Source organism: Mustela nivalis (assembly GCF_964662115.1).
Source record: "Mustela nivalis genome assembly, chromosome: 19".
In the NCBI taxonomy this organism is placed as follows: domain Eukaryota; kingdom Metazoa; phylum Chordata; class Mammalia; order Carnivora; family Mustelidae; genus Mustela; species Mustela nivalis.
Window position 1 is genome coordinate 16,309,338 of NC_139038.1, and position 23,647 is coordinate 16,332,984.

General features: G+C 58.4%; 3 protein-coding genes across 9 annotated transcripts; 2 read left to right on the top strand and 1 right to left on the bottom strand.

Moving 5' to 3' along the window:
- Window positions 1-5,556: 5,556 nt before the first annotated feature.
- Window positions 5,557-7,953, top strand: VKORC1 (vitamin K epoxide reductase complex subunit 1). Of its 2 annotated transcripts, XM_082714468.1 has the most exons (3): window positions 5,557-5,846; window positions 6,868-6,977; window positions 7,481-7,953. In XM_082714468.1, exons 1-3 carry the CDS (start codon window positions 5,674-5,676, stop codon window positions 7,687-7,689), a joined length of 492 nt encoding a protein of 163 aa, XP_082570594.1. In that variant the 5' UTR covers window positions 5,557-5,673; the 3' UTR covers window positions 7,690-7,953. The 2 variants fall into 2 exon arrangements, with proteins under 2 accessions (XP_082570594.1, XP_082570595.1); XM_082714469.1 differs by lacking the exon at window positions 6,868-6,977 and having other exon boundaries at window positions 5,584-5,846.
- Window positions 7,954-8,668: 715 nt separating this feature from the next.
- PRSS53 (serine protease 53) lies at window positions 8,669-15,137 on the top strand. 3 transcript variants are annotated; one of them, XM_082714355.1, is made up of 11 exons: window positions 8,747-9,588; window positions 10,510-10,530; window positions 10,619-10,781; window positions 11,118-11,383; window positions 11,513-11,667; window positions 11,828-12,047; window positions 12,819-12,969; window positions 13,053-13,297; window positions 13,379-13,524; window positions 13,729-13,945; window positions 14,215-15,137. In XM_082714355.1, the coding sequence occupies exons 1-11, from the start codon at window positions 9,531-9,533 to the stop codon at window positions 14,232-14,234; spliced, it is 1,662 nt and encodes a 553-aa protein (XP_082570481.1). In that variant the 5' UTR covers window positions 8,747-9,530; the 3' UTR covers window positions 14,235-15,137. The 3 variants fall into 3 exon arrangements, with proteins under 3 accessions (XP_082570479.1, XP_082570480.1, XP_082570481.1); XM_082714353.1 differs by having other exon boundaries at window positions 8,669-9,588; window positions 11,118-11,667; XM_082714354.1 differs by lacking the exon at window positions 10,510-10,530 and having other exon boundaries at window positions 8,669-9,588; window positions 11,118-11,667.
- Window positions 14,529-23,568, bottom strand: ZNF646 (zinc finger protein 646). 4 transcript variants are annotated; one of them, XM_082714268.1, is made up of 3 exons: window positions 23,477-23,568; window positions 16,337-21,710; window positions 14,529-15,134 (listed from the first exon to the last, which is right to left on the bottom strand). In XM_082714268.1, exons 2-3 carry the CDS (start codon window positions 21,627-21,629, stop codon window positions 15,013-15,015), a joined length of 5,415 nt encoding a protein of 1,804 aa, XP_082570394.1. In that variant the 5' UTR covers window positions 21,630-21,710; window positions 23,477-23,568; the 3' UTR covers window positions 14,529-15,012. The 4 variants fall into 4 exon arrangements, with proteins under 4 accessions (XP_082570394.1, XP_082570396.1, XP_082570393.1 ...); XM_082714270.1 differs by having other exon boundaries at window positions 16,284-21,710; XM_082714267.1 differs by lacking the exon at window positions 23,477-23,568 and adding an exon at window positions 22,613-22,752.
- Between the last annotated feature and the right edge of the window lie 79 nt (window positions 23,569-23,647).

Genomic DNA, 23,647 nt, shown 5'->3' on the forward strand with positions numbered 1-23,647 from the left:
GGATGCGCGCCAGCTGACTCACCTCCTTCAAGCCTTCGCCCAAATGACAGCTGAATGAAGCCCACCCTGACCTTCCTGTTTAAACTTGCGGTCACCTCCATTCCCGTCACTCTCTCGTGTTTTTTTTATTTGTAGCATTTGTCACCAGCAAGATCCTATATACTTTATGTATTGATTGTGCACTTTTTCATCTTTTTTAAAGGATTTACTTATTTATTTGTTTGAGAGATTAGGGGGGAAGGAGAGAGAGAATCTCAGGCAGACTGAGCATGAAGCCCTGAGCCCTGAGCCCTGAGCCCCACCCTGGTGCTCCATCCTATGACCCTGAGGTCATGACCTGAGCCCAAATCAAAAGGCGGATGCTCAATCAACTGAACCACCCAGGTGCCCCTTTTACCTTCTCTTCTAAAATATAAGACCAGGTGTGCCTGGGTGGTTCAACTGGTTAAGCATCTGACTTCCGCTCAGGTCATGATCCCAAGGTCCTAGAACTGAGCCCCGTGTGGGGCTCCCCACCCAGTAGGGAGCCTGCTTCTCTCTGCCCTCTCCCACTTGTGCTCGCTCTCTCCTTCTCGCAGATCACATTTTAATAAAATAAAATGTAACACCAGAGCATGAATATTTGTCTGCTTTCCTGATTTATCCCAAGCTCCTAACACAATCTCGGGCACATAACATGGGCTCCATAAACATTTGTTAAATAATGTTCTCCTGAAGGATTTTGATAGATTCCTGCCTCAAGTTGAGGTCTTTTATCCATCTCAAGTTTATCTTTGTGTATGGTGTAAGAAAATAGTCAAGTTTCATTCTTCTATACATAGCTGTCCAATTTTCCCAGCACCGTTTATTGAAGAGACCGTCTTTTTTCCACTGGATATTTTTTCCTGCGTTGTCGAAAATTATTTGACCACAGAGTTGAGGGTCCATATCTGGGCTCTCTACTCTGCTCTACTGGTCTATGTGTCTGTTTTTGTGTCAGTACTGTGCTGTCTTGGTGATCACAGCTTTGTAGTAAAGCTTGGAATTGGGCAATGTGATGTCCCCGGTTTTGTTTTTCTTTTTGAACCTTTCCTTAGCAATTCAGGGTCTCTTCTGGTTCCATACAAATTTTAGAATTGTTTGTTCTAGCTCTTTGAAAAATGCTGGTGGAATTTTGATCAGGATGGCATTGAAAGTATAGATTGCTCTATGCAGTATAAACATTTTAACAATGTTTATTCCTCCAATCCGTGAGCATGGAGTGCTTTTCCATCTTTTTCTGTCTTCTTCAATTTCTTTTATGAGTGTTCTGTAGTTCCTTGAGTACAGATCCTTTATCTCTTTGGTTAGCTTTATTCCAAGGTATCTTGTGGTTCTCGGTGTTATAGTAAATGAAATCTATTCTCGAATTTCCCTTTCTGTATTTTTCTTGTTAGTGCATAAGAAAGCAACTGATTTCTGTACATTGATTTTGTATCCTGTCACATTACTGAATTGCTGTATGAGTTCTGATAGTTTGGGGGTGGAGTCTTTTGGGTTCTCCTTGTAAAGTGTCATGTCATCTGCAAAGAGAAAGAGTTTAACTTCTTCTTTGCCCATTTGAATATCTTTTCTTTCTTTTTGTTGTCTGATTGCTGTTGCTAGGACTTCTTGTACTATTTTGAACAACAGTGGTGAGAGTTGGCATCCTTGTCGTGTTCCTGATCTCAAAGGAAATGCTTGTCAGTTTTTCCCCTGTTGAGAATGATATTTTCTGTGGGCTTCTCATACATAGATTTTATACAGTTGAGGAATGTTCCCTCTATCCCTGTACTTTGAAGCGTTTTAATCAGGAATGGATGCTGTATCTTGTCAAATGCTTGTTCTGCAGTAATTGAGAGGATGATGTGGTTCTTCTCTCTTCTCTTATTGATTTGTTCTATCACATTGATTGATTTTGAGAATGTTGAACCACCCTTGCATCTCAGGGATAAATCCCACCTGGTCATGGTGGATAATCTTTTTAATGTGCTGTTGGATCCTATTAGCTAGGATCTTATTGAGAATCTTGGCATCCATATTCATCAGGAATATTGGTCTGAAATTCTCCTTTTTGTTGGGGTCTTTGCCTGGCTTGGGGATCAGGGGAATGCTGGCTTCATAGATAGAGTCTGGAAGTTTTCCTTCTGTTTCTTTCTTTCTTATTTATTTATTTATTTTGAAACAGCTTCAGGAGAATAGGTATTATTTCTTCTTTGAATGTTTAGTAGAATTCCCCAGGGAATCTGTCAGGTCCTGGGCTCTTGTTTTTTTTGGAGGTTTTTGATCACTGCTTCAATCTCGTGACTAGATATCGGTCTATTCAGGTTGTCAATTTCTTCCTGATTCAGTTGGAAGTTTATAGGTTTCCAGGAATGCATATATTTCTTCTAGGTTGCTTAACTTACTGGCATATAACTGTTGATAATAATTTCTGATGATTGTTTCTATTTCCTTGGTGTTGGTTGTGATCTCTCCCCTTACATTCATAATTTTATTAATTTGTGTCCTCTCTCTTTTCTTTTGAATTGGTTTGGCCAGTGGTTTATCGATCTTATTGATTCTGTCAAAGAACCAGCTTCTAGTTTCGTTGATGTTTTCTACTGTATCTCTAGTTTCTAACTCATTGATCTCTGCTCTAATCTTGATTATTTCCCTTCTTGTGCATGGGGTTGGCTTAATTTGTTGTTTGTTTTCACTTTTGAAAGAGTCACTTTGATTGTGATGCAGAGAATCAGTCTGTGGATGAGAGACAGGGGTACCTGGGAGACCAGTGAGGAGACTACTGCATTTATCTGGGCAGGAGGTGAAGGTAGCCTGGACCAGGGTAGTGGTCTGCACAGATTACAGGGATTGAGAGAGTAATGGTGGAGGAGTGGCTTGGGTGGTCGGGAAAGCCCGAAGAGGAACAGGTTTGGGGAAGTTTAAGGAGCTCCTTTTGGGACGCATGGCATTGCATCTGAATGGCCTGGGAGGCACCCAGGTGGTGATGTCCAAGAGGTGATCCTACAATGGGGTTTGGAACCAGGAGAAAGATCTAGGCTTAGGGCAGAGGTTGGAAGCTGTGACCTGGAGGGAGTAAGAAAAGACAGAGGAGAAATAATGCCTTCCCATGTGGTGGTTTGTATTTCCAGAAATGGTCCACCCCACATGAACGTCTCAGAATATGACTTTGACCCTTCTCAAATCAAGAGACGGAGTCCTATGTTCCTCCCCTTGGAACAGAGGAGGCTTGTGTTACAGTGGAAGAGATACGTGTGACTTTTTAAAAAATTTTATTTTTAAGTGATCTCTATGCTCACCATAGGGCTCAAACTTACAACCCCAAGATCAAGAGTCACATTCTCCACCAACTGAGCTGGGGCACTACCATGTAACTTTTAAAGCTACATCATAAGAGATGATACAGCTTCCCCCTCGCTCCCTGAAGCGCTTGTCCTAGCATCCAGAGCTGCCTTGCTAAGCAAGCAGTCTGACTGTCCAGTATTCATCATCTATGGCAGTGTAGAAGATTACTCCCAGAGCATCGCAGTGCTCAAAACAATAAACCTTTGGTATCTCACAGTTTCTTTGGGTCAGGGATCTGGAAGCAGCTAAGCTAGGTGGTTCTGGCTCAGGATTTCTCACGAAGTTCCAGTCAAGATGTTGACTAAAACTACAGGCATCTAAAGGCTTGACTGGTGCTGGAGAATCCAATTCCATGGTGGCTCTCCCACATGCCTAACAAGGTCATACTGGTTGTTGGCAAAAAGCCTCAGTTCCTTACTAAGTGGTCCATTCCCTAGGGCTGCCTGAGTGTCCTCATAACATCGCTACTGGCTTCACACAGAGCCAGTGATCTAAGAAGGAGCAAGATGGAAGCCACAATATCTTTATGACCTACCATGAACGTGACACACCATAATTTCTGGACTAGCTTATGGGCCCAGGTTGGCCCCTATCTAGTGTGGAAAGAGACTGCACACTGAATGATATGAATACTAGAAAACGGAAATCCTTTAGGACAATTTTCAAAGCTGACTATTGTAGCCTGGAGACTGCCATGCTGTGAGGAAGCCCAGACTAGTCCCTACAGAGAGACTACATGGATCCTGAGACTACAAGAGAAGGAGAAAGAATCGCTATGTTAGCCCTCAGCTACTTCAATCTCCCATTGTTCCAGCATTAGCCATCACTGGACTGCAACTATGGGACCCAGGATTCTGAGCCAAAATTCTCTTCCCAAATTCCCAACCTATAAAATCTGTAAGAGAAAATAAAATGACCATTTTTGTTTCATGCCATTCTTTGTTGAGATGATTTGTTGACCAGCAGTATGTGCTCAACAATTCCCACCTTCTGGTATTCACACCACTCTGCAGTATCTTCCAGCACTGCCTAGGGCTAATGTGACCCCACAGGATACTGGAGACAAGACATAGGACTAAGGCTACCATAACAAGTTATCACAAATTTAGTGGCTTAAAGCAACATAAATCTGTTCTCTTACAGTTCTGCAGTTCAGAAGCCCGACAAGGCTCTCACTGGGCTAAAATCAAGATCTCAATAGTGCCTTTCCAGACACTTTGGGGCAGAATCCATTTCCTTGCCTTTCCTTCTTCTAGAGGCCACCCCACATTCCTCAGTTCATGGCCCCCTTCTTCCATCTTCAAAGCCAGCACCACTGCATTCTCTCTGTACCTTCCTTCCACAGTCACACCTCCCTCTGACTCTCCGCTGCTGCTGCTTCTCATTTTCCCCCTGCCCCTGTTCACTTTTAAGTGATTATATTGGTTCCACAGGATAATCTGTTTTAAAGCCAGCAGATTCGTAACCTTAATTCCATCTGCAGTCGTAATGCCTGTTTGCCATGGAAACTCACACATGCATAGGTCGCTGGGAATGGGCATCTTTGGGGGCCATTATTCTGGGGACCATGCCGCCTGAAAGAATGGGTTTGAGAAGGAGCATGCACAGAGAGAGGAGCCAGAAGGAGAGTGAAATATCACAGAATCCAGAGAAAAAGAATTCCTGTGCAGGAGTGACTGCCACTGTTGGAGGTCAAGCACTGTTCATGCACCATACCCAGTGTGGAGCTGGGAATTTAGGGGCAAGAAGGAGAGGTGCGGGGGGGGGGGGCTGGCCTGCAGGCGGCGCTGATGAGATAGAAGGGAAAAGCTGAGCAAGACAAGACGATTGGAGACAGAGTCCTAAGAGTATCCGAAATAATAATTTCAGTGAAAATGCTGGGTTTTGATCGGATCGCAGTATTCTCTGGGTTCCGTGGTCCGCCGGTCCCTAGTCCCCGGATGTTCCAAAGTGTGGAACAGAGCTTGGCACACCGTCAACGCTGCACGGTGAGCCGCATTAATAGAATTTTAAAACTCGGAGACTCCATTTCCCTCAAGGCATTGCGGCCACTCCGACTACAACTCCCATGATGCCCGGCAGGCCGCGCGCTCCCGCCATTCCCCCGGTCCCTAACCTGGTTTTCCCAGCCCAGCCTCCCTCCCGGGTTTCCTCCCCGGCCACGCCCATCAAAGCCGCAGGAACAACCAATGGGATCAGGGAGTGCGAGGCCAAGAAGGCCAATCGCCCCGTCCGAGGGGCGGGAGAAGGCGTGGCCACATCCTGTCCTGCCCCCAGCGCCGTGGCCGGCTGCCTGCGGGCTAGGGCCTCCGGGCGGGATCGGAGGACATGGGCGCTCCCTGGGGGAACCCCGGATGGGCGCGGCTGGCGCTGTGCCTCGCGGGTCTGGGGCTCTCCCTCTACGCGCTGCACGTGAAGGCGGCGCGCGCCCGGGACCGGGATTACCGCGCGCTCTGCGACGTGGGCGCGGCCGTCAGCTGTTCGCGCGTCTTCTCCTCCAGGTGCGCCCGGGAGCGGAGGGCTCGCGGGGCCGGGCTGCTGGTCCGGGGTCGTCCGGGGCCGGGCTGCTCGTCCGGGGTCGTCCGGGGCCGGGCTGCTGGTCCGGGGTCGTCCGGGGCCGGGCTGCTCGTCCGGGGTCGTCCGGGGCCGGGCTGCTGGTCCGGGGTCGTCCGGGGCCGGGCTGCTCGTCCGGGGTCGTCCGGGGCCGGGCTGCTGGTCCGGGGTCGTCCGGGGCCGGGCTGCTCGTCCGGGGTCGTCCGGGGCCGGGCTGCTGGTCCGGGGTCGTCCGGGGCCGGGCTGCTCGTCCGCGGCCGGGTTGCCGGCGGCTTCTGGAGTTTGGGATCGGACACTTGGGGGCGGGGCTGCTCCAGGGGGCGTCGCCTGGGGAGACCCGGTTCCTAGAGAGGAGTGTGGGGCCTCGGGCGGGGGCCGGGTGGTGCGGGTAGTGCTGGGCACTGCGGTGGTTCTGGGGAGTGGCACGGAGATCCGGATGCCAAGGAATAACCGTAACCACGTAGAAGGGGGGCATGGGTGAGCGTCTGGGGACCGGTGATGGGCTTGAGGTCTTGGGGATGGCCGTGACTCGGGTAAAGTGGCCAGCTCTGACGGTGCTTGAGGGCCTGGGGTTGACAGCATACAGAAGAGGGGAGTGGGCGGGAAGGAGCTGGAGATTAGAGGTCCAGGGCGGAGAGATTCTGCACCTGATTCCCAGGAAAGCAAGGTCAACCGTTCTACCTACCTGGCCATCTTAAGAATTACCGAAGGCCTAGGATGAAAAGAGGGGCATATGGTGGAGCCCTGGCCAGCCCTGGCCGGGGGTAGGGAACACAGGGGCGGGGACAGGGAGTCCCGACGTAGCCAAAGGGAGGGTAGCCAGGAGTTCATCGACCCTTGGACTCAGGAGGGCGTGGGGGAGGGAAGGGGAAGTACAACCTAGGTGGCTTTTTGGAAATCACCCCTCCAGACAGGACAGGGCCAAGGCACTGGATTGCCACTCCTAACCGGGGTCCTGCCCTCCACCAGGTGGGGCCGGGGCTTCGGGCTGGTGGAACCTGTGCTCGGCGAGGACAGCATCCTCAATCAATCCAATAGCATATTCGGGTGCATCTTCTACACTTTACAGCTGTTGTTAGGTGAGTGACCCCGCCCCTTCCCTGCAGGCTCCACCTCTTCCTGATGGGCCCCTCCCCCTTGGCCCGCCCAGCCCCATCCCGCGCAATCTCCGCGACCCAGACAGCCTAGAGCCCGACGCACATCAGCGAGCCCCCTGGAGGGGGCAGGAACTCCCAAGTCTTTCACTTGGTTAAGGTCCTCTCAGAGCCAGAAGGGCCCTTAAAGACCTCCTAGGTCTCACTCCACTTTGTGGAAAAGACTCAGGAGTTACTCTCGGGGGGACTCCAAGGCCAGCATCTCTTTCATCACATGCAGAGCTCAACAGGGACATTCGCCATTTGGTTTCTAGGGCTCAATGAACAAATAGGAGAACCAAGGCCTTGGTGAGGCCCATCTAGTCTCTCACTTTAGAGACTCTTCCCAAGCAGATCCTGAGGTCTGGGTGGTACCCTGAAGTCAAGGCAGTGTTCTAGAGATGGCCAGTCCCTGAAGCCCTGCCTGAGCTTTGTTGTCTGCCTTGCAGGTTGCCTCCGGGCCCGCTGGGCATCTATCCTGCTGGTGCTGAGTTCCCTGGTGTCTCTTGTCGGTTCTGTCTACCTGGCCTGGATCCTGTTCTTCATACTCTATGATTTCTGCATCGTTTGCATCACTACCTATGCCATCAATGTGGGCCTGGTGGTGCTCAGCTTCCGGAAGGTCTGGGAACCGCAGGGCAAGGTCAAGGGGCACTGAGCCCTCAGCCAAGGCAGAGCGTGACGTCAGCTGACGTCACGCTCTGCCTTGGCATGGGAGCCTTCCCTAGGGGGGCCCATGTCTGGGTCCTTAGAAGAGTCTGCAGCCTTACCCCACCATACTCCCACGCAGGACAATGGACCAAATGTGCCACATTCTTTCCTCCACGCCAGTGCCTCTGGCTCTGTCCCCAAGGGCTGGGTTCCAAAGCTTCTGCCATTGCACAAAAAGGGAAGGTTCTGAGCAATAAAATTTCTTAAATGATCTGGCTAAGTCTGAGCCATCTGTCTGTGAGGGACCCTAGTGTTGGGCCTCCCCCAGTCTTGTCTCCTCTGGATTAGAAGCAAATGAGTCAGAGGGAGAGTGTAGGGCATGCCTGGAAAGGATGATTGGTCCCTTCTCCAGTGTATGGAGTTGGTAAGACTTTGAGCGCCATCGGCCCCACCTCCAAAAAACAGGCTGGCAGCTTGCCCTTGCTGCCCAATGGAGGGTTTCTCTTCTGGGGTACCAAGCACACACTAGCAGGGGCAAACCTACCTTTCTCCTTCTGTGCGTGCTAGCCGGGAAGTTCTTCCTGTAGTCCAACCTTCACCCCTCCAGATGCCTTATCTACCACCCCACACCAGTCTTGGCCACCCTGAGGACCAGGAACACATTTTGAGTATTTCTGTCTTAGTTTTCCTAATATGTACTAAGCACCTATCCACATGCTAAGCACTGCATAAGAACATGACATATTCTGGGTGGCTCAGTGGGTTAAGGCTTCTGCCTTCAGCTCGGGTCATGGTCTCAGGATCCTGGGATCGAGCCCCGAGTAGGGCTCTCTGCTCAGTGGGGAGCCTGCTTCCTCCTTTCTCTCTGCCTGCCTTTCTACTTGTGATCTCTGTCTATGAAGTAAATAAATAAAAATCTTTTTTTAAAAAGAACATATGTTAACTCCTCTAACCCTTACATATCCAATTGTACGAGGTAGATGTTCTTACCCTATCTTGATGAGGAAACTGTGATACAGAGAGGGTAAGTAATTTACCTAAGACCACACAGCTGGCGCCAGGGAGGAGGTTAAGGGCCCCTGGGGATTCAGATCCACTGGGGCCGTGTGGCTCATGTCTGCCCTTACCACAGCTGCCTGTGTTGGGGGTCAGGCTTCCTGAGTAGTTTGGGCTGGCCTGAGTTAGAAGTGGGGAGGAGAAAACGGGTGCCCCCTGAGTGTTCCTCCTTCCCAACTGAGTCTTCCATCACCTGCCAGAAGGGTGGGCGCCTCTGTAACCCTGGTCCCTGGGAAGGTGGCAGAGAGGTCCACCTCGCTGCAGCGAGTGAAAGAGAGTCCTGGGCCTGCACACGCGGCCTCTGAAGCAAGGTGGGAGAAGGTACGGGAGACCATCTGCTCGTGGGCCTGGGGAGAGCTAGGGAGCCGAAACATCCCGACCTCGGGGGCTCTGCCCAGTGCCCCTCCCAGTTCCCAGTTCCCCATTCCCAGAGGACAGCCTCCACGCTGGGAGCAAGTCTTCTCCGTGTCAGACTCTGGCCCAAGCATTTTCACTTTCAGCAATTCTGAGTCCACAGACAGGCTACTTGTCCAAGGTCACTTAGGCAATAACGGGGAATGAGGACTTGAACCCATGCAGTCTGGCCATGGTGGAGCCCCACGGAGGGGTGGTGGAGAGCCCAGGGTAACATAGTCACAGCCTCAGAGCTAGGAGCTGCGGCTCCCTTCCAGCCGGAGGAAAAGCAAGGACGCCTGACTCGTAGCCAGCCGGGGGCGGAGCAGAGGTGGAGCTAGGGAGACCCAGGTGGCCTCCGAAAACCCGAGCAGAGGCGGCAGAGTGCCCTGGAGCAGCATGCAGCAGAGCTGGGGGCCAGCACTGCTCATCCTGGCGGCGGTGGTCCTCGTGGAGGGTGAGCCACCGCGGGTGAGCGGGCAGGGGAGTGGTGTGGCGGCCCCCCCCCCCCCGCTGTCCCAGCAGGCTTGCAGCTCGGGGGGGGGGGGGGGGGGCGTGAGGGTGAGAGCCCGTGGGGCGACAGTCGGCCGGTGCTGGTGTGACCGCGTCTGCCTGCGGAGCAGCCGCCTCTGTCAGAACAGGTGGGATTTTCCCCGGCCAGATGACGGTCTGTGTCTGCTGTCGCTGAGCCTGTGCGTGTACCCTGTGCCCCTCTCTGCCTCTCTCCTTCTCTGCTTCCAGAACGACCTTCAGCAGGCTCTGGGAGCCCTCGGGCTCTGTGCCCTCATCTGTCTGTCCCATCCCTCCTGGCCTCTCCCGGCCCAGATACCGATGTGCCTGTGATGGGAAAGAGGCAGGGCGGGGGATCCTTTGGTAGAGTTTCTGGCGGATTCTGGAAAGGTGGGGGGGACTCTGAGTCGTCAGAACAGGGGTGGGGTGAGTCTTCTCCATCTCCTGGTGCCCTCCCCAACTTGGACATGATGTCTGCCTCTAATCCTTCCTCTTAGGCATCACGGCTGAGGGCACAATTAAGCTAATGCTCTCCACATACGCAGGCCGCCTCCGTGACTCAGTGGCGGGGGCTGGAGTTGGGGGTTCTGAAGCCTGGAGGAGGCTGAACCCTGTTCCTCCTTCACGGGCTTAGGAGTGCTGAGCACAGCTGAAGGAGGAGAATTAATTACCGAGTGTGAGCTCTGAATAGGTTCCAATAAAAGCTGTTTCCTGACCTCATATATTTTCATTCTGGGAGAGGCTGGGGAGGTAGCTACACAGTCATAGGCAAGGATCCAGGGCCAGTCCCCCAAAACGTCTGTCTTCCACCAAGGCTGGGCCGGGCAGGTAAGGTTCCCTCAAGTCTCACCCCTGTCTCTTTTCGCAGGTCTTCAAGCAGCTCGGCCCGGTAAGCTCTGGGGACATGGACTCAGGCCTGTGGGGAGGGCAGGACAGGGGCCTTCTGTCAGTCTGACCTACGCCCTTCCCCTTTACAGTTTGTGGGCAGCGTGGCCCTGGCCCCCCTGAGCCTCAGGAGGGCATCACAGTACCTGGCGAGTGGCCATGGCAAGCGAGTGTGAGGCGGCAGGGGGTCCACCTCTGCAGCGGGACCCTGGTGGCAGATACCTGGGTCCTCACTGCTGCGCACTGCTTTGAAAAGTGAGTCCTGGCTGGGGTCAAGCAGAGTTTCTGGCCTTTGGGGGGGCGTGGGTGCTATGTCCCCAAACTCCATAAAACTGACCCACGCTGTGCCCCTAGAGTAACACGGTGCCATGTCCTGAGAGCAGGCCATGTGCTAGGCACACATTATCAGGTTAATCTGCACCTTTCGTGCTGGAAGGCTTAGAAGCAAGCAAATGGAGGGTGGGCAAGGGGAGGACCCGGCTTAAGGCTCCGGGCTGACTTCTGTCCGTCCTTCCCCTACCCGTGCTGTCTCTCATGGTGTCACTGTCCCCTCTTGGGTTCAGTGCCCCAGCTTTATCCCTCCCCTTCCAGGGCAGCAATGACAGAACTGAACTCCTGGTCCGTTGTCCTGGGTTCTCTGCAACGTGAGGGGCTGAGCCCAGGGGCCGAGGCGGTGGGGGTGACAGCTCTGCAGCTGCCAAGGGCCTATAACCACTACAGCCAGGGCTCGGACTTGGCCCTGCTGCGGCTCGCCCGGCCCACGGCCCGCACACCCCTCTGCCTGCCCCAGCCCACCCATCGATTCCCTTTCGGGACCTCCTGCTGGGCCACAGGCTGGGATCAGGACACTAATGGTGGTAAGTGCCGGCCCGGCCTGAAGCCCGGAGGGGCACTGTGCTTGCCCCCCAGGGTCACACAGCCTCAGCTGCCGACCGTCCCTCTGCGCCACCTCCCTTGCTCCCCACCAAGCCCCTTTCTTCTGGCAGCTCCCAGGACTCTGCGGAATCTGCGCCTGCGTCTAATCAGCCGCCCTACCTGTAACTGTCTCTACAACCGGCTGCACCAGCGGCTGCTGGCCAGCCCAGCTCGACCTGGGATGCTGTGTGGGGGTGCCCAGCCTGGGGTGCAGGGTCCCTGTCAGGTCTGATGGGGGAGATGAGGGAGGGGAACAGAAGGGGAAGGGGCCTAGCCCCGGGCTCGGTACTCCGTTCCTAAGGACAGGTGGACGTGCCACTGTTAGAGGGGGTCTGCCTGTGGCTGGGGCTCAAGTGTCCACCCTTGACTCCCTTGCCTGGCTCCAGGGAGATTCTGGGGGCCCCGTGCTGTGCCGTGAGCCTGATGGACACTGGGTTCAGGCTGGGATCATCAGCTTTGCATCAAGCTGTGCCCAAGAAGACACCCCTGTGCTGCTGACCAGCACGGCTGCTCACAGCTCCTGGCTGCGCGCTCGAGCTCAGGGGGCGGCCTTCCTGTCCCAGAACCCGGGGACCCCGGAGATGAGCGACGAGGACAGCTGTGTAGGTATGAGCGAGGGGCGTCGGGAGTGGGACAGGTGGGGACAACCGGGCCTGGCTAAGGGCCTCTGGGGAGCAGATAGAAGCATCGTGAGCCAGTGTCAGCTCAGAACAGAGAACTGGGACAAGGCATTCACACACTGCCAGGGGCGAATTAGGCGGCTTTTAAGAGCCCTTTCAGCCCTTAAGAGAGGAACAGCCCTACTGAGGGCTGAGAGGCATAGATACCTAAGAACTCCGGGCATTTGGAGCTTAGGTAAGAAGAGGGACCTGACGTCTAACATAAGGTGGTGCGGGTAAGCTCCAAGTTTCTAAGCAGGGACCCAGGAAGATGGGACAGGGCAGGGCTCCCACTCAAAATTTACCATGACCCTGGGACGCCAGGCTGACTAACATGCAAAAGAGTTCCTAGGGCGGAAGCTGTGTCTTGATGGTGAGAGAAGTACTAGTGAGCCGGCAATTCTGGGGCCAGTCCAAGCCCTGGGGGTGCAGACAGGTGGCGTGGAGTGTGATGAGCTTGGCCGCTCCCCCTAGACCATCAGGGTTTAAAAGCTTGGGCCCTGGCTTTTGAGTCTCAAGTTGGCTCCCTGCCTGTGGTTACTGAGTTCAAAAGTCACTTAACCTCGCTGGGACTTGGTTACTTTGGTAATGAGGGTAACAACATCCAGCTTAAAAGCATATCGCGAGGATCTGAGGTTAGAGGGAAGTGCTTTGCGCAGGGCCAGACATGCAGTGCGCACTTAGCAAGAAGCCGGTGAGGTCATCCCATCTGTTCCAGCCTGTGGATCCTTGAGGAGAGGCGGCCCCCAGGCAGGAGCCCCCTCCCCATGGCCCTGGGACGCCAGGCTGATGCACCAGGGGAAGCTGGCCTGTGGAGGAGCCCTGGTGTCGGAGGAGGTCGTGCTGACGGCCGCCCACTGCTTCATCGGGTGAGCCCGGTCTCTTGCTTTCGTGCCCTTTGCCCTTGCCGGCAGCCCTGCCACCCGTGGCTGTCAATGCTGCCTCTGCTCAGGCGCCAGACCCCAGGAGAATGGAGCATCGGGCTGGGGTCCGGACTGGAGGAGCGGGGCCTGAAGCAGCTCACCCTGCATGGGGCCTACACCCACCCAGAGGGGGGCTACGATGTAGCCCTCCTGTTGCTGGCCCAACCCGTGACACTGGGCCCCAGCCTTCGGCCGCTCTGCCTGCCCTATTCCGACCACCACCTGCCTGATGGGGAGCGCGGATGGGTCCTGGGGCTGCCCCGCCCGGAAGCAGGTACGTAGCACAGGCCCGCCAGCAGCCATCCATCCAGCCTAGAGGCTGCTGGGCAGCTGGGTCTTGTCCCCTGCCCTACAGGCACCAGCTCCCCTCAGACAGTGCCTGTGACCCTCTTGGGACCCAGGGCCTGCAGCCGGCTGCGCACGACTCTCAGGAGCGACAGTGCCCCCGTTCTGCCAGGCATGGTGTGTTCCAGTGTCGTGGGTGAGCCGCCCCGCTGTGAGGTAAGCCCCGGTCCCCCAGACCTTACCCCCCAGAGGGCTGACAGCTTTACTCTAATTCATGAACGAACCTTAGCCAGGATAGACTTGCCTCTCCCTCGAAATTGGGTCTTTCTGTGGGACTAGCTCCCAAACGGCCAGAGCCTCAGCCCCCACAGTTGCCTAGGGAGAAGAGAGAGTCACCCACTGTCACCTGACCCCTGACAGGGCCTGTCTGGGGCACCACTGGTGCACGAGGTGAGGGGCACATGGTTCCTGGCTGGGCTACACAGCTTTGGAGATGCGTGCCAGGGCCCCGCGAGCCCTGCAGTGTTTGTGGCGCTTCCCGCCTATGAGAACTGGGTCAGCAGTTTGGACTGGCAGGTCTACTTTGCGGAGGAGCCGGAGCCCGAGGCCGAGACTGGAAGCTGCTCGGCCAACACAAGTATGTGGCCCTAGGGCCTCTGGGCTGACACTTCTCTCTCTAGATGCGGGCTCTCTCCACCGGGGAAGTATCAGTTCTGGCCCACCTCGAGCTGCCCTGGGCGGGGCCATGGGCATAACACTGGTTCTTCATCACTGTGCCTGGGAGCAGGCCTCCCAACTTCTTCAAACCTGCATTTTCTTATCTGTCCTGGGGCTTAAATAGTACCTTCCAGGGAGGGAGGGAGAGGATCGAGGATGAGGTCCACCCTGCTCTCCTTCCTCTGACAGGCAAACCAGCCGGCTGTTGACAGGTGGCTCTGGGATGCTGCTGCAGACACAGTCAGACAATTTCTGAGTCACCACCCATGTCCCTCTCCTGGAGTCCCTGCCTGCACAGGATTCCAGGCACCGGGGCAGGCCCACCGGTCCCGTGAGCTCAGCGCTGGAGCCCTCCTGGACCGGCGGCTGCCCTCACTCCCAACCCCTGCAGGACAGGGAGATGTCGCCTGCAGGATGCCCCCCCCACACTCAGCCCTGCTGTCCCGCGCAGGCGTCCCCAGCCTTCCCTATTCTGCAGACCCAGATAGGATCACACCAGTCACTTACTTTGAAAATTCGAGGTTTTTTGGGGGGTGGGGCAATTTTCCTTTTTTTTTTTCTAAACTTAAATAAATTGTTACAAAATAGACTTTAGAAAATAAGTTACAAATTGTAGTAAAGGCTCCCCTTCCACAGGCAACATTCCCGCCTGTGGCTCTCTGATTCTGCCTCTCCCTGGCGTTGGAATCTGGCTGGTAACGGTGGCCCCCATTTCTGGCAGAGCCTGGCACCGGATTTCTTGCAGGGCTCGTCATAGGGAAGAGCATAGTGACCAAGGCTGGGAAAAGGAGGGTCTCCAAGGACAGGGACGTGAGGAAAACCGTACCCCCTCCTTGGGCAAGAAGCCAGATCCGGGTCCTCTGCACAGCGGGAGAAGGAAATGAGAGACGGGACGCCTAACTACTCCTGAGCAAAACCCGGAGATCCGGCCTTTCCCTGCAGCCCGCCCGCCCCACGCCCGTATTCTGATCTTTGGAGACTTGGAGTTTAGAGGGAGAAGCTGAGGTCTGCAGGCCACTGGGGTGACGGATCCAGAAGTGAGGTCGTGCCGGTGGGAGGAGGGGGCAATGCCATGTCCCCTCTCCCCGCCGCTGGTGCCTTTGGGGCTCCTGGGGACAAAGAGAGGAGGTCACTGAGGGCAGCGAACAGCACACAGCTTGCACCCTGTTCCCAAGCCCTGCAGGCCATCCGGCTGCCCCCCCCCCACTCCCACCGCGGCCCTAGAAGCCTGCATGAGAAACTCCCAATTATTTTTCCAGGCCTGATTAACTGGCTTCTCGCTCATTCCCTTGAGGTCACAAGACCTCTTTTATCCTGAAAGCGATCTCGTCGGCTCTCAGGGGACTCTCGGCCACCATGCCCTCCTTCCCTGACAATCTCTGGTCAAAGACCTGCCATCTTAGGGACACCCACCCTCGGTAGCCACTTAATGGAATGGGTCCTGGGAGAAGGCCTAGAGACCTCGAGGGGGAGGCTGAAGGCGTGAGCCCAGGGCTCAGAAACAGGCTGCCCCACTCCCCGGCAGGTTCATCCTCCAGCCGGGCTGGGTGGGGTGACTTTCCATGGAGATTCCCCTGATAGAGGACGCGAGATAGGGGCTAATGACTGCGGTTACTACGGCTGGGCCTGGCTTCAAAGAAACAATTATCTGTGACTCAGTCCTCCAGTTAAAGGTGCGCTGCGGGTAGAGTGGTTTGGTCGGCTCCTGAAGAGGAGATCACAGCAGAGAGAAGAAAGGGTTCAGTGAGGGGAAGAGGAGACATGCGGCAGTACCACTCGCAAAGGACCGAAGGCCTCGATTCCAAGACAAGAGGAGGGGCACGAGACGCAGGGAAGAGGGACAGGGAGCTGGGGGCCAGCCGGTGGCCTGCTTTCCCTGGCCAAGTCCGCGCAGAAGCCACAGAGCAGTCTAGTCTGGGGGTGGCTCCCACGCCCTTCCTCCCTCTCCTGCTCCCCGCCTCAAGGAAAGAGCACCGCCTAGACCATTTCTTTCTCTGGAAATCATTCCGTTTCTGGCTAGATCCGGGAAGTAGCGAGATGTCATAGGTGCTCCCTTCCCCAAATAAAAAGCCCCTTCCTCTTTGGCTCAGCAGCTGCCCAGGTGCCCACCCCACCCCACACACCATGCTGCTGACCTCAACCTCAGCCCTCACAAGGCAGCATCCTCAAACTAGTTTTCCTCCTATCGAAGCTCCCCCCACCCGCCTCACACCCCCTGGAAGCCCCATGACCCTCTCCTCTCATTCCGTGCCCCCCACCCCGACTCTGTGCCCACCTCTGTCCTCTGCCCAAGCCATTCAGGCCCCCGTACCAGAGCCGGCCACCGGCCACTCTTCCTGGTGCTGCTGCTGGTGCTGCTGAAAGCTGATTCGGCGGCGGAAGTGGCGGGGGCACTGAGGGCAGGGGAAGGGCCCCTCCCGAGGCGCATGGACCCGCCCGTGACCCTCCAGCCGGGCAGCTGTCCGGAAGGCCTTGCCACAGATGCTGCAGCGGTGGCGCTTGGGGTCTGTGTGGGTCCTGCCGTGGTTCTTAAGGGACAGCAGGTTGGGTAGAAGTTTGGGGCAGAGGGAGCAGGGGTAGAGTCCAGTGGTGTGGGCCTTTTGGTGGTTCAGCAGGCTCCCAGCATGGCGGTAGGACCGCCCACACTGGGCACAGCGGAAGGGCCGTTCCTCTTCGGCCAGAGTGGACTTTACTCCTTGCCCCCCATTAGCACTCCCAGCATCCTCTCCTGGGGCCCTGGGGGCTTCTGATGGGGACGTCCGGGTTCCCCCTTGGCCAGGGGCATCTACCTCATCCTCCATGGTCCCACCGTCAGGACCTGTGGCCTCCTGTATCTGCGGTAGCACCTGACTGAGGCCACTGGCATGTGTGTGCAGGTGACTGGCTAGTTCATGATGGGCCTGAAAGGCCTTGTCACAGTCAGAGCAGGCAAAGGTCTGGGCAGCTACGTGGTTGTGGCTGTGGCTCTTAGTGGCCACAGGATTCGCGAACTCCTCAGGGCAGGGCAGGCAACGGTGGCAGTCCGTCTCAGGGGTGCTGGGGCGGTTCAAAGGGCCTTCCGACGACGGGCAGTACGTCTCGCCACGACGGGTGCAGGCAGAGGGGGGACTCTCTGGCTGGACCTGAAGTCCGCTGTCTCCACTGCGCCAGCTGTCCACAGGACTCAGACTGGGTCCATTGGGCTGGGTGTTGCCGTGACAACAAGGGCTCTTGGGGACAGTGTCCTCCAACTGATCTGCTGGCTTGGTCAGCACATGGCCCTGAGGAACCCAATCTCCACCATGACTCACGGGTCCCCCCTCTCCTTGCCTCCCTTCGGCCCGGCCCACGTCCCGGAATCCCGGCTCCGCCGCGGGGACGGGGCTCAGACTCGGCTCCCCCAGCCTCCTGGCTCCACCCTCCAGCCGGAGAACGGATTCAGGACCATCCGCTCTGGCCTCCGGTCGCTGGTCCCTGGCCAGGTTCCCCTCACGGCCCTCCGTGTCTGCCGGACTTCGGGGCTCCTCGTGCTCCCGCAGGTGCTGCTCCAGAGAGCCCCGGCCAGGGAAGCCCCGGCCACACAGGGCACAGCGCACGGCTGCCCGCCGGGACAAGCCCGCTCGCCGCCGCCGGCTCTCGGAGTGCAGCCGCTGGTGGTCCTTCAGGGCCATGCTGTTGGAGTAGGTCTTGGGGCACGTGGGGCACCTGTACTGGCCCGTCTCGTGGCTGCGCCGGTGGTTCAGGAGGCTGCCCGCGTGGCGGTAGCTGCGCCCGCACTGCCCGCACCTGAAGGGCCGGTCCTCCCGCCGCAGCTTCCGCGCGCCCCCGGCCCCGGCCCGCTCGGCATGGACCCGCTGGTGGCTGGCCAGCTGCTTCCGCAGCCGGAAGGCCTTGCCGCACTCGCCGCAGCCGAAACGCCGGGGGTCGGCGTGGATGCGCCGGTGGTTCTTCAGGGACATGAGGTTCGAGAAGCCTTTGGAGCAGGCCTGGCAGCCAAAGTGGCCAGTCTGGTGGCTCTGGCGGTGGTTGATAAGGCTGCCGGCGTGCTTGTACGACCGGCCACACACCTCGCAGCTGAAGGGCCGCTCGGGGCTGGCCTCGGTCTGGCAGCTCTTCTCCGCCGTCTCCAGCCTCGGCTCCTCCTCCTCCCGCCTCCCGGTGGCCTCCCGCCACTCCTCCTCCACGGGCTCCGCTTTCTCTTCCTGGAACCTGCCCCCATCTGCAGGACCCAGCCCTTCTTCGGCCGCGTCCTGAGCCTCGCCGCTGCCCCCCGCCTCCGGGACGGGCCCCACGTGGGGCTCAGAGCCCTTGCAGCGCGGGTGGTTCCGCAGGTGGTTCCGGTAGGCGGCCAGGTTTGGGTAGCGGCGGGAGCAGACAGGACAGGTGAAGTCACCCGTCTGGTGGATCTTGCGGTGGTTCACCAGGCTGCCCCCGTGGCGATAGGTCTTGCCGCACTGGTTGCAGCGGAAGGGGCGGGGCTGGGCCTCTGGCGCGCTGTCCTCGCCGGGCCTGCAAAGGCTGTCCACAGCCACAGCACCGGCTCCCTCTCCAGACTTTGTGTCCTCGCCCTCCCCAGACAGAGGGGTCCCTGCGCCCTCAAAGACGCGGTCACCACCTGCAGCCCTTCCCATGGCATCACTGGGCTCTCCTAAGTGGCTGGGAGCTTCATCTGTGGCGTTCCCAGAACTCTGACTTTGGTGGTGACGCTCCAGGCTCCCTAGGTCGTCATAGGTGTGACCACAGCAGCCACAGATGTGCCCATAACCGGCTCCGCCCAGTGCCTCCACCTCCCGCTGCAGCTGATTCAACAGCTCTGCTTCCGAGAGCTGCAGCGGAGGGCTCTGGGTAGAGGCTGCCCCTGTGGCTCCTTCCTCTTCTCCCTCCTCCTCTGAGCCCTCCGTCAGGCCAGAGGAGTCGTGAGCCTGGCGCCGGTGAAGCCTGTAGCCAGCCCGACCCGGGAAGATCATGCCACAGAGGCAGCAGAGGAAAGGCTGTGCAGGGGCTGCCTCCCCAGGCCCGTGGTTCTGGAAGTGGCTGCGCAGGGCAGGCAGAGAGTCAAACTCCTTCGGGCAGAGGGAGCACTGATAGATGCCTGGCGGGTGACAGGGCCGGTGGCTCAGCAGCCCAGAGGCATGAGGGAAAGAATGCCCACAGTCAGAACACGTGTGCGAGACCTCAGCCTGCCAGCCAGGGCCAGCTTCGGGAGACTGGGGAGGGGAGCTGGCCTGGCCAGGAGCTGCCGTGGGGTCTCCATCCAGCCTGGTGAGACCATCACAGACGCGAGGCCCACCGCGTTCCTCATCGCCCGCGATCTCCAAGTTGTCCGGCAAACAGGCCTCCTTCCTTTCCAACCCCGCCTCGGTCTGCCTGCTCTCCTTCGCACCCTGGACATGGGCCTCCGCTTGCTCAAGCCCACATTCGGTCCTTTCGGCTTCAGCCTGCAAACAGCCCCCATCACTTCCCAAGCTGCCTTCGGTTCCATTAGGGGCCCCCCCAGAAGGGTCTTGCAGGCAGTCCGGGCCCTCACTTTCCACCAACTCTTGGGCCCAGGTCCTGCCCAACGGGAGTCTGGCCTCTCCACCGCTGCCAGCACTGCTAGCCCGCCTCCGGTGCTGCCTGCTCCACCGCCCGCTGTGGCGTCGCAAATGGTTCTTCATGGCGGCCATGGTGTGGAAGTGCTTGGCGCAGGCCCCACAGCTGAAGTCCCCCGTCTGGTGGGTCTGCCTGTGGTTGATAAGGCTGCCCGAGTGGCGATAGCTCTTTCCACAATCTTTGCAGGCAAATGCCCGAGGAGGGGACACCCTGGTCTCTGTCCTGCTGTCTTCCCCTTCCCCGTGGGTCTGGCCGTGACGTTCGAGGCTCTCAGGGTCTTCAAAGAGCATCCCACTCGTGCTACGGATCTGGGGTGCTGTCCTAGTTGTTGCTGGTGGGACATCAGCTGCCTCCTCTTCATGTCTGCACCCATGCCCCTGATCTGTATGTGGGGCTGCCTCTGCTGCTTCCACCTGGTCACGAGGGAGCTCTACCTTGAGGTGGCTGGGGGGCCCCTCGGCCCCTGGGCCTGCACTGCGGCGAGCAGCTTTGCAATGTACCCGCACGTGATTACGCAGGGCCATAAGGTTGGGGTACTTGCGGGGACAGAGTGAGCACTGGTACTCTCCTGTCCGATGACTGTGGCGGTGGTTCACCAGGCTCCCCCGGTGGCGGTAAGCCCGACCACACTCATCACACTTATAGGGCCGGTGGTCCAGGGTGGTGGTGGGGACCTCTTCCTCTTTGTGGCTGGTATCAGCCGTGGGCAGGGGAGCTGCTGGCACTGATGGCTGCCCATCCTCCCCAGCTCCTTGCCGGGGCCTGTGATGAGCCCGCACGTGGTTTTTGAGGGCAGCTGCGTTGAACAGCTGTTTGGAACAGATGGAGCAGGGGTAGACTCCTGTCTGGTGGCTCTTGCGATGGTTGATGAGGCTCCCAGCATGGCGGTAAGTACGGCCACAGTCCCCACAGCGGAAAGGCCGGTACTCCTCTAGGCCACCGTCCTCCAGCTCCCCAGAGGTGCTGAGCTCCCCGGAGCAGTTCAGCATCTGAGCAGTCGGGAGCTGGTCCTGGCTGCTCTCATCTGTGTGCCCGTTGGCGGTGGGCATCCCTTTCTCTTCCCATAGCTGCTCCTGCCTTTCACCCTCATGGGTCTGTTGGTGGTCCAGCAGCTCTCGGGGGAGCCGGAAGGCACGGGGACAGTGGGGACACTGGTAAGGCTGATATTGGGCATGGAGTCGGGAGTGGTTCTTCAGAGCCATGAGGTTAGAGAACTCCTTGAAGCAGACGGCACAAGGGTAGATGCCAAGGGTGTGGCTCTGGCGGTGGTTGGTGAGGCTCCCAGCATGCTTGTAAGTCTTGCCACATTGACTACACTTGTACCGCCGTTCCTCCTCCGCAGGAGGTGACTGAGTGGGCTCCTGGCCCCCCGTGAAGTTCACTACTGATTCCGCTAAATACTGTTCCAAATTACTAAGGAGACTGCTCGCTGGGGTGGGGAGCGGGGTGGCTCTGGCAGAGTCAGTAGTGGGCCCCCAGCTCTCTGCACCCCCCTTGGAATCTGGCTGGCTTTGCCAGCCTTCTCTTTGTCTGGTGGGTCGATCTTCCCAAGTGCTCAGAGCTGCCCTGGGGTCAGGCCCAGACTCACAGCCAGATGTCTCTTCAGCCTGTTTTTTCTGGCTCATCCAGCTTTCCCCAGGGCTGGGCCTCTGGTCCCTAGAGTCAGAGGAGACTGGTTCCCCCTGCAGGTGTGGAGTGACTTCCCTGGATCGGGGAGGCCTGTGCCTACGGCGGCCCTCAGGAGCATGAGTCCTCATATGGCTCTTGAGGGCCACGGGATTGGTGAAGTCCTTGCCACAGGTGGTACAGGGGTAGAGGCCAGTCTCGTGGGTCCGACGGTGGTTGACCAAGCTCCCTGGGTGACGGTAGCCCCGCCCACACTGCTGACAGCGGTAGGGCCGAGGGATGCCGTCTGCCTCCTCACTGTCCTGCGTGGATGGATGGAGCAGCTCTCGGTGCCGGGACAGTTCCGGGAGACTAGGAAAGTGGCGCTGACAGTCAGAGCAGCTGAGTGAGGTGGGCGTGTCCTCCATGAGGCCCCGTGGCAAACCCTGGAGGTTCAGGAAAAGCAGGCAGGTGGCAGCAGCATCCTCCTCTAGTGGCAGGGCAACGGCCTAGGAAGAGGGGGCAGTGGTCAGAAGGCAGGCCTGAGTTCACACTGCCTCATGGCTCTACAAGCAACCAGCTCATGAGCTCACGGAAGTGCTCCCCAAGCACTAATGCCCAGGGACCTGCTTTCTGTTAGGTCTACTCTGGAAGCACCCGTCCTTTAAGGCCTCCCGCAAGCTCCCCAAAGATGGAAGCTCCCCTAGGCCTAACTCATCCCTAGAGATTTAGATAAGAAAACGAGCGTCTAGAGGGACGCAACGGATCTGTGACCACAGACCCGCCTACCTCGGCCCATCCGGCCAAATCCAAGCAAACCGCCCGTTCCTAACCTTCACTGCTGTAGGATCCCCAACCGACCAACCAGCCTATCTCCTGGGCACTCTGCATAGGAGACCCGCACCTCTTCTGGGCCCTCCGGGGTGAGAAGTCCAAGCCTCTGCCCTTGGCCCCCGGCTAAGCAGAGCGAACAGGCACCGCTCCGCAGCCCTTTTCTCCAGCTCCAGCGCGGACCGGAGAGCTGGGGTCAGCACCAAGCCCTGGCTTGTCCCCCCACCGCCCCTGTTCCTTTCAGCGTCACCAGGTCTCCTTCGTCAGAGGCTCTCTTGGCCGCGTCCTTCGCGACTCCCCCGGATCGGGGAAGCCCGCGACGTGCTCGTCACAGCGCATCCGCACGCGCTGCTCGCCTGGCCTCCAGCTCGTCCCCCGGCATCTCCGGCGACGGCGGCCCCACCGTGAGCTCAGAGCGGACACCCGTCGGCCCCGGAGGCTCCAGGCGCGCCGCTTCCCGAAGCCCGCTCTGTCCGCAGCAGGCCTCGGGCCGTCCGGGGGCCTCGCTCCCGTGGGACCCCCGCGCAGCTCGCGCCTCCGGACCCAAAGCCCGCACCGACGCGGCTCCCCGACTCCTCACCTCACAAAGCCCCGTCGCTCGAGCCCCGTCTCCGGGTCAGCCGCCCGTCGGGGCCGCTCGCCTCTCTCATGTCCTCGGCCCGGCGCCCCCCGGGACCCCACCTCGCGCGCGCGGCCTCCGTCGTTCCCGCCGCGGGGGCGTCCGTTGGGGACGGCGCACGGGAGCGCGCCTGCGCACTGGGACCCTCCCCCTGACTGCAGCCGCGCGCCCCGGGGGATGGCCGTGGGGGGCCCTCGCGCTCCCACGCACGCGCCCTTCGCCAGGGCTCCCGGGAGGCGGGGAGCGAGGGACAGAAGGAAAGGAGAAGAGGGAGAGGGCGCAGCTGGCCGGCGCCAGGGTCTACCCCAGCTCCGCGGACACTTCCTATTGTTACTAGGAAACAGGAAGTGTCCTGGCCGCAAAAGGTTCCCCTCGAAACCTCTGCCTCGAGAGCACTTCCTGCGCCGCCTCCGAGACAGCGGCTCTCCACAGACACACTTCCGGGGTTGCGGGAGAGGGAGCTGCAGCGCGACTCTGACCCCGCCCAGGAGGGTCGAGCCGTAGGTAGTGTCGCGCCGCCGCCAGCCACACTTCCGGCACGAGCTGCGCAAATGGTTCCGGGGCAGAGAGGACGGCAGCACAAGGGAAAAAAAAGGCGTCCTGCGGCTCTGGCCCCGATACTTGAGCGACACTTTCCGTGGGGTCCCCTGAGAAACTTCCCAAGGCAAATGGACGGAATCTCGTCACTCCGTGATACCGAGAGAAATCTGGTGGAAGGGAAGCGGGCTGGGGCACTGCACATCTTGCCAGGACCCTTCTCTCCTCCCGCCCTCCAGCTCTTGGCGACCTGTCCCCAAGCTCGCAGTGGCCCGGCAGATACCGTACCGCTGTCTGGCGTCCCCTGTCATGAGCACCCAAAGAGAACCCCGGCGAGATGTTTCTCCGCCACCCGCGCCCGCAGTGCCGGAGAAACTTCGCCTTCCTCCCGGGCGGGCAAAGCTCCCGCCCACTTCCGCTTGCCGCCCCGCCTCCCCTCCCCCCCGCTGGGTCCTAGCG

Bases quoted from the DNA above. Each gene is read 5' to 3' on its own strand.
- VKORC1 (XM_082714468.1), top strand. From the start codon at position 5,674: ATGGGCGCTCCCTGGGGGAACCCCGGATGGGCGCGGCTGGCGCTGTGC. The intron at 5,847-6,867 runs GTGCGCCCGGGA...GCCCTCCACCAG, and splicing joins TCGCGCGTCTTCTCCTCCAG to GTGGGGCCGGGGCTTCGGGC. The intron at 6,978-7,480 runs GTGAGTGACCCC...TCTGCCTTGCAG, and splicing joins CACTTTACAGCTGTTGTTAG to GTTGCCTCCGGGCCCGCTGG.
- PRSS53 (XM_082714353.1), top strand. From the start codon at position 9,531: ATGCAGCAGAGCTGGGGGCCAGCACTGCTCATCCTGGCGGCGGTGGTC. The intron at 12,048-12,818 runs GTATGAGCGAGG...CATCTGTTCCAG, and splicing joins CGACGAGGACAGCTGTGTAG to CCTGTGGATCCTTGAGGAGA. The intron at 13,946-14,214 runs GTATGTGGCCCT...TTCCTCTGACAG, and splicing joins AAGCTGCTCGGCCAACACAA to GCAAACCAGCCGGCTGTTGA.
- ZNF646 (XM_082714268.1), bottom strand. From the start codon at position 21,629: ATGGAGGACACGCCCACCTCACTCAGCTGCTCTGACTGTCAGCGCCAC. The intron at 15,135-16,336 runs GTACGGGGGCCT...CTTTGTCCCCAG, and splicing joins GTGGCCGGTGGCCGGCTCTG to GAGCCCCAAAGGCACCAGCG.